The sequence below is a fragment of the Propithecus coquereli genome, unplaced genomic scaffold (genome assembly GCF_000956105.1).
Source record: "Propithecus coquereli isolate 6110/MARCELLA unplaced genomic scaffold, Pcoq_1.0 Scaffold7, whole genome shotgun sequence".
Classification (NCBI taxonomy): Eukaryota; Metazoa; Chordata; class Mammalia; order Primates; family Indriidae; genus Propithecus; species Propithecus coquereli.
In genome coordinates, this window is record NW_012153062.1 from 20,801,768 (window position 1) to 20,810,894 (window position 9,127).

The 9,127-nt window shown below is 32.5% G+C and overlaps 1 protein-coding gene across 2 annotated transcripts in view; it reads right to left on the minus strand.

Moving 5' to 3' along the window:
- Window positions 1–9,110, minus strand: part of NEXN (nexilin (F actin binding protein)) — a 21,639-nt gene extending 12,529 nt beyond the window's left edge. The window contains exons 1-7 of one of the 2 annotated variants that reach the window (XM_012661118.1): window positions 9,084–9,110; window positions 7,449–7,640; window positions 7,170–7,248; window positions 6,932–7,080; window positions 2,468–2,509; window positions 1,053–1,250; window positions 782–958 (exon numbers count right to left, since the gene is read on the minus strand). In XM_012661118.1, coding sequence (XP_012516572.1) covers window positions 782–958; window positions 1,053–1,250; window positions 2,468–2,509; window positions 6,932–7,080; window positions 7,170–7,248; window positions 7,449–7,640; window positions 9,084–9,110 — 864 coding nt within the window. The remainder of the gene's footprint in view (window positions 1–781; window positions 959–1,052; window positions 1,251–2,467; window positions 2,510–6,931; window positions 7,081–7,169; window positions 7,249–7,448; window positions 7,641–9,083) is intronic. The other variant, XM_012661119.1, reaches the window with a different exon arrangement.
- Between the last annotated feature and the right edge of the window lie 17 nt (window positions 9,111–9,127).

Genomic DNA, 9,127 nt, shown 5'->3' on the forward strand with positions numbered 1-9,127 from the left:
GTGTGCCTGTAATCCCAGCTACAGGAGACTGAGGCAGGAGAATAGCTTCAGCCCAGGACACAGTGAGACTCCATCTCAAAAAAAAAAAAAAGTTTGAGGTTCCACTGAGCTATGAATGTGCCAGTGCACTCCAGCCTGGGCAATAGAGCCAGATCCTGTCTTTAAAAAAAAAAAAAAAAAATGAAACCAATCTCTCATAGAGAGATTAAATAACTTGTCCATGATTACACAGTTAATAAATGGTTGATAAATGAATCTAGGTAGTCTAGCTCCAAAATCCATGCTTTTAACTACTACACTACATGTAAATATATATATATACTAACATGCATGAACACACACTCACACACCCACCCCTTATAACTGCACCCCTAAACTGCATATTTGAATCATAATAAACTGTTATTTTGATATATTCAAATATTTGAAAAACTGTACTAAAACCAAGTACACTTACAATTAGACTTAAAAATGTCTCACCCCCATGTCATTAAATACATTTCAGGCTGAACTAACAGATGAAGAGAAACCAGGTTCATTGAGTAATTATTTTGCTAATTTATATATGAATAACAATTTATAAAAATAAAAATTTAAAGCATCTTGGGTAAAATGCTCCAAAATGAAAACAAGAAAACAATACAGATGCATTTTATATATGAAATATATACACAATTTCAAAATCAGGCCCTTTTATATATAAAATCTTTTCAAATTTATATTATCTAAAGCCAACCACCCTCCCTAATATGCGATGTAAGGTTTCAATATAAACATTTACCATTTGCCGCCTTGCTTCTTCAAAAGCACGCTTCTCTTCTTCTAAACGTTGTCTTGCTTCTTCTTCAGCCTGCTTCTTTCGGTTTTCTTGTCTTTGTCGCTCCAATTCTTCAAACGTTAGTTTCAGTTTTCCAGGAGAAAGTGATTCTTTTTTTGCCTCACTTTCCATTTCATCATCCTAAGAAAACATTATTAAAACCCACCTTTTAGTCATAAAGGGAAATGTTGCTAACTAACTTAACTGCCTTGACTTATTCCTTAAAAAAAATTACCATGACCAATGAAAGACATTTTGCTTCTTTGAGAGATCGTAGTTGTTCTTCATATCTTATTTTTTTATCTTCTTCATACTTGATCCTTTCTTTCTCTTCTCGTTCTTTTTCTAGATCTTCAAAATTCTTTTTCATTTTTCCAGATGCTTTGTATGATTTGACAGGTACTACTGTTATAAGTAGTGAATCATCTCCTTCCTATTTTATAAAATAGATAATTAGCATGTTTCTTCTTAATCAAAATTTAAATTTCACGGGACTTTACCTCCATCATTGGTGAATTCCTTTACATTGCCATCCATGTTATCATGAAGAACAAAAAAGTATCTTTTTGCAGATTACTATTAAATATCTCCTCTAAATTCATTGTGCATTATGAGTTAATCTTATTGAAATTCATTGCTGACAAGGTTCAAGAAGCATTCTATTTCCCAGAAGATGGAGTTAACACAGCTGTTCAGATAAGAAAACTGCAGTGACATTGCCTGAATTTAGTCATCCATGCACTAATCCCACAGAATGTGCACGTGAGTGTGAGCCAGATCAATTTGATGGTGGACAGATTCTGTTTAAACACAGAAAAGAGTTTCTCCATATGACTTTCTCTCCATGCAATCTTTTAAGTACTTAAAAAAACTAATATTTAGTGAGGAAAATACCGCAGTATTTCCAAATGATTTATTAAACATTTATATTATAGATAAAATTCTTTGGCATTTGATCCTATTAAAATATTTTGAATTTATTTTTTTAACTCATTTTAATTCTATTACATAATCTATTGTTGCCTCTAACGTTTTTCAAAACTAAGGACAAGAGTTATAAAATATAACACATATCCCTAAAAGTTGCTCCCAATTTATGTGGCTGTAGTTTTAGGCACACCATCAAATTGTTTGATCGATTTTTAACTTATTCTGTTAGATTAAAAGAGATGACTATAATTTTTGTGGTTGTTGAAGATTCCTTCATGGTAATAGATACTGCACTCTATACATAGTATGTGAAAACCAAAACACAAACTGTCAGGAACTCTGAGGAAAGAAGACAAATGATGAGAAGAAAACTGCCTTTTAAAAAGGTTAGCTTTCAACAATCTCAACTGTTAGTAACACAGTTCAAGAAATATATACAGTCTTGGCAGAGTATCCCAAACTGAGACTAAAGAGACTTGTCTTTCTAATATAACTATGAAAGCAAAACATACTTTTCTTTAAAAACACTAAGGTATAGTGTTTCTAAGTGCAAAAGTATGATCTTGCTTTGAGAAACATATATCTTTCTTTTTGTTGTTATCGCTATATTTATAATAAAAAGAGTAAAATAAAAGCCCTTTTTATATTTTCTTAGATTAAAAGAATGTGTGAATCAGATAATTTTAGGTGAATGTTTCATTAAAGGAAATGTCTGTTTACCTCTGATGCTGATTCAGTTCCCGTATTGTTTATGTCCTCAATCTATTGAATGAGAATTTCATATCATTACATTACATCAGATTTCTGCTTTTTGCTTTTAAACATACAAATGAAAAGTAATTTTGTTGTGACTTATAGCAAATTTTCAAATTTATAATTTTTGAAATGTTTTATGTTGTTTCAAATTAGGCAAATGTATCCTTTTAAATGGAGGTTAAACCTTACAGTAGTTGTTGCATATTGATACATATCAATATCCAGGAAATAACATATTAAGAAAAAATTAAGATAAAGCCTACCTTTATAAATCTGGAAATTGAATAATGGACCAAACTCTTATGACCAGGCTGTGAGCTTACAAGCAGCAATTATTAATTTAATTAGCAATTTAAACTGAGACACATAAACATTTCTCCATTCTCTGTCCCTGCCCTGGCAAAAGGAAAACTTATTAACAATCAAAACATTGTCATTATTGCATTTTAAAACACAAATATATGGAAAAAATATGACTTATACAGTAACAAAGCATGGTAAAAGATGAAAGCTAGTTTAGAAGGAAAAATAATTCTGGTAGTCATAATGGTTTCTCTATATTTTGATCAGATCTAAGTAGGAAAGAGCCTCATTTAAAAAGTGGGAGCTCAATTTGGCCATTACTCATAAGAAACACGATTAGGTTAGCTTGAGGGAAGGCTAATGTACTGTTCTTAAACAACTGAGAATTGAGAGAAGATAGGTGATTTAAATAAAACAATGTTTTAGATCTCAGGAAAAGAAAACATAAGCAATGAGAAAATGGGAACCATTAGAAAGTAAGAATTCAGATTGTTGATTGTTTTAATTTGATTTTTAAAATCAGTGAAAGAGTCCGTAAGTAGTTTGGTCCTTATGCAGACTAAGGGAATTTTGTTATACCCTGGCTCATATAGGAACTGGGCTGGCTAAGGTTCTCATGCTCCCACTTTTCTTTTCTATATTCTCAGAAGAAATAATACATTTTATTAAGATACTCAATTTCTTTCCTTTTTTTTTTTCTTTTTAAGACAAGATCTCACTCTATTGCCCAGGCTTAAGTGCAGTGGCATGATCATAGCTCACTGCAGCCTTGAACTCCAAGACTCCAGTGATCCTCCAACCTCAGTCTCCCACGTAGCTAAGACAACAGGCATGTACCACCATGCCCGGCTAATTTATTTATTTATTTATTTTATTTTTTGTAGAGACAGAGTCTTGCTCTGTTTCCCAAGCTGGTCTCCAATTCCTGGCCTCAAGCAATCCTCCTGCCTTGGCCTCCCAGAGTGCTAAGATTACAGGTGTGAGCTACCAGGCTCAGCCTAAGAGCCTAAGGTACCCAATTTCTTGAAAAATAAATTATTCTGAACAGTTTATTAAACATAAACCAATTTTATAATAGTTTATTTTTAAAAGTTTTATTCAGAATAACTTTGTACACTACAAAATAATTTATTTTTTTCAGAATAATTTTGTTACAGAATTACTTGTTAATATTGATTTCCTACATAAATTGTGAAGGTTTTATTGAAATGATGTATTATACTAAGAAAATTTTAATGGATCTATACTAAAATAATTACAAAATGACTCCCCCCCCACCCCCTCGCTTCTTGGCCTTTTGGCTAAGATCAAGTATAGTACAAAATGACTTACCTTTAAAAGAATACTGACAACTCCTCTACAAATCATTTTAATTTCTCAATAAAATGATCCAGGATATATGGTGAGAAGCCAGACATGAAGAACATAGGAAAGAGAAATACTAAATTTCTTGACCCCAACTTTCTTTTTCTTACTGCTACAACCTTCCCAGATCTTTATTAGCTTACGGTAAGATAATAAAGTATATTTGAAGATTTTTTTTTTTTTTTCGCTTTCTTCTTGTCTCATTTTAAGCTCTCACCCAAACAACAAAAGATAGAATACTTTTTTTTTTCAACAAACAAGGAAAAAGATAAATTTGTCTAAGTAGCCATGGTGTCAGTATACTAATAGAGAACCAGATAATCAGAAGTTCAGTTATACTGTTGACTTCGAGAAGCTGCCATTGAAGAGCTGCTTCCCAACTATTTCTTTCGCTTTATGGAAAGGAAACTGCTTTTGCTCCTTCCCAAGTCAATTTCCTTTTCTCCCCTCTCTTTTTCCCACCAATAACTTATCTTTTTCTAAGGTGATAGACTAACTTTTGCCCATCAGGGTATCTTCAATGATAACCAGATAATACCAAATCGAGATTCTTCCCGAAATTTTATTGGCATTTGATTCTAACATCCAGTACACAAAATATATCCATTTTTAAAACATTTACTGCCACACTAGAAAAAAATTTTTTTCCCTTGGGGCCATAGTGCTTTATTACGAAAATAGAATAAAAACTTTGAATACAAAACTATCCTTTCTAACTTAATGAAAAATTTGTTATTTTTTATTGTTTTCTGTGTGTGAGTTATATGTAACTTGAAAAATAGTTCACATGGCTCCCAAGGTGAAGAGACTTGTGAGTTACATATGCTTCACAAGGCCCCAGGCTCAAAACTAGCGTGCATTAAATACAACTCACATGGCAGTTAATGTGTTAATTCATTATAAGATCCTAGAATCTCAGAATCTTGGAGGTCAACAAGATATTCAGCTACTCCCCTGACTCAGGGATCCCTTTTATAGCATTCTTGCCTATGGATTTGTACAAGAAGATTTCACGAACAAACATTAAGACTCTTCTTGAGCTGCGCACAGTGGCTCACACCTGTAATCTCAGCACTTTGGGAGGCCAAGACAAGAGGATCACTTGAGGCCAGGAGTTCAAGACCAGCCTGGGCCAAACACGGCGAGGCCCTGTTTCTACAAAAAATTAAAAAAAAAATTAGGTGTGGTGGCACATGCCTATAGACCCAACTACTTGGGAGGCTGAGGCAGGAGGATTGCCTAAGCTCAGGAATTGGAGGCTACAGTGAGCTATGATGGCGCCACTGCACTCCATCCAGCCTAGGTAAGAGAGAGATCCTATCTCTAAAAACAAAAACAAAAAGACTCTTCTTGACTACCTATACCATACTCCTTATATTTAAAGATACATTAAATTATATTTGAGTGGAAAATGTACTTAATTACATTTTAAAATTGGGCTTTACATATTTACAAGATGAAATTACTATTAATAATTTACTTTGCTCTTACCTTCATATTCTTAAATAATTTAGTAGGCCCAAAATTTCATTAACCAAGGTTCTATACTGCACCCTGCCACATAGCAAGTATTTAGAGTTACTAAAAAAGTGGTCCGTTTTCATAATCATGTTGTGTTTCCATCTCTGTCTGAGAATCCTATGTCTTTACCATATTGAAACTCACCACTTCAACACACACACAGGTTTTCTTTGAGAAACCACTGCCTACCTATTCCATTATTGGGGTTGTAGTGAGTCTTAAAGTCTAGAAAATAATCAGTGCTGAAAAAGGACACAAGATTTAAAAGTAGACTAATCCCATGTACATGCTCAATGTTTTCTGCCAAACACCATATATTTTAATTACATATTTTATGATAATTTTATTTCCTCATTTTATAATTTATGATATAATTACACTACAAATATAATTATATATCTAGATATTTTATATTTGTAATATATAATTTATAATAATTCTCATATATTAAAATTTTAGTCCCTTGTGAAATTTTATTACAAAATTAATGCTAAAGACAATTAAAAAAAAAGAAAAAATTAATGCTAATGTTTAATGACTGCAAGTGGCAGTAGTAAAGTATACAGCATCCTTTCTTCAGATAAGGAGGTACAAAGGAGTAAAATATAGGAAATTCTCATTCTTTTTTATACTTCACCAAGCACATGTCATCATTTGCCACCATACTAATGGCTATTTGTGCCATAAAGTGGTTATTTGCAAAGCCAGGGTAAATAAATTTCTTTGGCCTGAAAGTATGGCACATGCTTTGCTTTCATTGTCACTTTTCTTTTTAGAAAGGTAGTGGAAACTGAAGGAAGCATAGCAAATAGATTTAAGGCACTTAAAGTATTGCTTTAAAAGCCCGGCATTTATAAGTATTGCTGTTAAAAGACTAGTATTTTGTTAGGTACTTGTGGATAGTTTATGTATGAAATTGCCTTGCATCTTTGTAAAATCCACTAGTATGTCAAGAAAAATAAGGAATGTGGACAGTGTGAGGAAATGTGGACAGAATGATAAGATTATATGTAACAAAAATCATGTCAATATTCTATCTTAAAATAGGCACATTCTGCCCTCATCTTTCTAGGTTTCTAATATTAAATATTTTTACTTAAGATCTTGTTTTCAGGTTAGATGCTATTTAATTAGGTTTACGTTGTATTAAAATATTTTAATTAGGTAACATACTGATTAGTTTTACTTTGTACAATTAGTTTCACAAACAAATACCAACTTAATATTTGGTGGTGATACCTGCTCAGCCCTTTTTGCTAATTCACGCTCAATTTTCCTCTTTTCTAGCATATCCTGCTCAATTCTGCGTTTTCGTTCCTCCTCCGTTCTCTTCCTTTGTTCCTCTTGTCTTTGTTTCTCCATTTCAGCAAATTTACCTTTAACAGTTCCTAAGAATATATAAAAGAAGAGTTGGATACTTCGTCATGATTCTTTTTTTTTGTCATTTAATTTACAATTTACCCCTCAAGTTTCTTACCTATTAGCTTTGGGACATAAGCCTTTTCAACTTTGGAAGACACTGATTCCTCATCATCGGAAGCAAGCATTTCTTTAATCTAGATAATTAAATAAATTAATATGAGCACATGTCCAAAATTAGACTAAATCATAGTATATGCAGATTTTACGTTAGCTTATAAACATAGAAAAGTATTTTAATTATAGTTAATATAAAATGTGATTAATGTGAATAATAAAATATAAATTAAAAAATGAAAATGAATAGTTTCACAAGAATAAAGTAAAATAAAATAACCTCCTGCTTTCTCCTGTTCCATTCTCTCTCTCTAATATATTGTTCTTTTCTTCTTTGCTTTTCGTCTCTAGATCTCCTTTGATTTCTTTCTTCCCTGGCTCTCTGCATGGCTTCAAACTTATCCTTTACATCACCCTTGCCAAGTTTTGGCACATAGGTTTTTGGGATAGGTTTAGATGAAGAAAGCAGAATCTTAATTAGAAGAAAATAAAGAGAAGAAAGCTCAAAAAAAGATAAGAAGAAATTAGGCAAAGACAGATGAGAACAAACAATATAAAAAATTTTATTGAAACAGAAAACAGAAATGAGTTTGAAACCTTAATTTGAACCACCACCACCTGATTAGATACTTTCTAAAACCTAACTATGAAAAATATAATTACAGAAAATATGAGAGTAGAAATTTCATTAATATATAGTAATCAAGTCCCATTTTGTGGGTAGTGTTCCACTGAAGCGGAAGGCCAGTAAAATACAAAAATCAAAAACTGAATTCTAGTTAAAAAACAACCTGTATTTTTTATTGTCCTATTTCATTATTAAACATTCAGGACATCACTTTCTTAAAAGGTATCGAGTATAATTTCAGCAAATTTGGTGAAGTTGAAAACAAAGCAAAAGTTTTGAGGCTTTAAAGTTGAAAGCCTAATTCACGTATTACATACTTGCTGGTTTCTATATCTAATATAAGTGAAAGTGAAGGCCAGTCCTTTACTCCTCATTTGTGGTTGAGGTGCACCACGGTCTGTGTGCACAAGCAGTGATTTATGTTGTTACTACTGCTGTGCTGCCCAACTATAACTTCCTTAAGCCATGTTAGAAATGTGCAAGAAGACTGTATCATTCCATTAGGATGTGCTCTAAAAGGAAAATTCCCACATCGCAAAGGAGGTTTCCAAAGAAGAAGAATCTGGTAGAACAGTGGAGGAAAGATTTTCCGTCACTGTAAAACTAGGAAAACAAATTATTTTCATTATTTTGAAAATTAAGCCGATCGCTAAAAGAAGTTTCAGTAAATAAAACTTCAGTGCCTCAGAACACCAAACCCTTTCTCCTAGTGAAAATGGCAGATTGCTTAATCAATCTGTTGCAAACCCATTGTAGATTTTGTAATCTACAATGTGTCATTGACCATTTGAGTTTTTTAACTTTATAATTTTGGGGTTCCAGCAACTGAGCTCTTCTTGGTACAACCTCAGTAACTACAGCCAAGAACCAGGAAAATGCTAAGAAAAATCTTATTGCAGCCACTGGAAGAAAGAGCTAAGAAGGATCCTCACCTGAGAGTGAATTATCTTTTCCCTGTGAGTATAGGTCAAATTTGTTGGATTTTTTTTTTAATACTGAAAGAATAATTTCTAAGACTTATCAAGATATTTAAAATCCTACTCAAGATGCTAGCCATCACATTCACTTTATTGTCATTCACAAATCATGCCTCCTAGCTTAGAATTCAAATGACAATACTGGCCCAAAACCACCTGGCGAATTGTATCTCTTCTTGTTTTACATCTCAACATTATGTTGTTATTATAATTATGAACTCCTGAATATTACCTTTCCGTCAAACAACTGCCCTCTCAGCAATTCTACAGTTTAACACTACATTTCCTTCATTTGCTTTTTTTCACTTACCTCAGCCTTTTGGGAAATATCATTCATGTTTGCTCTATGTGGTC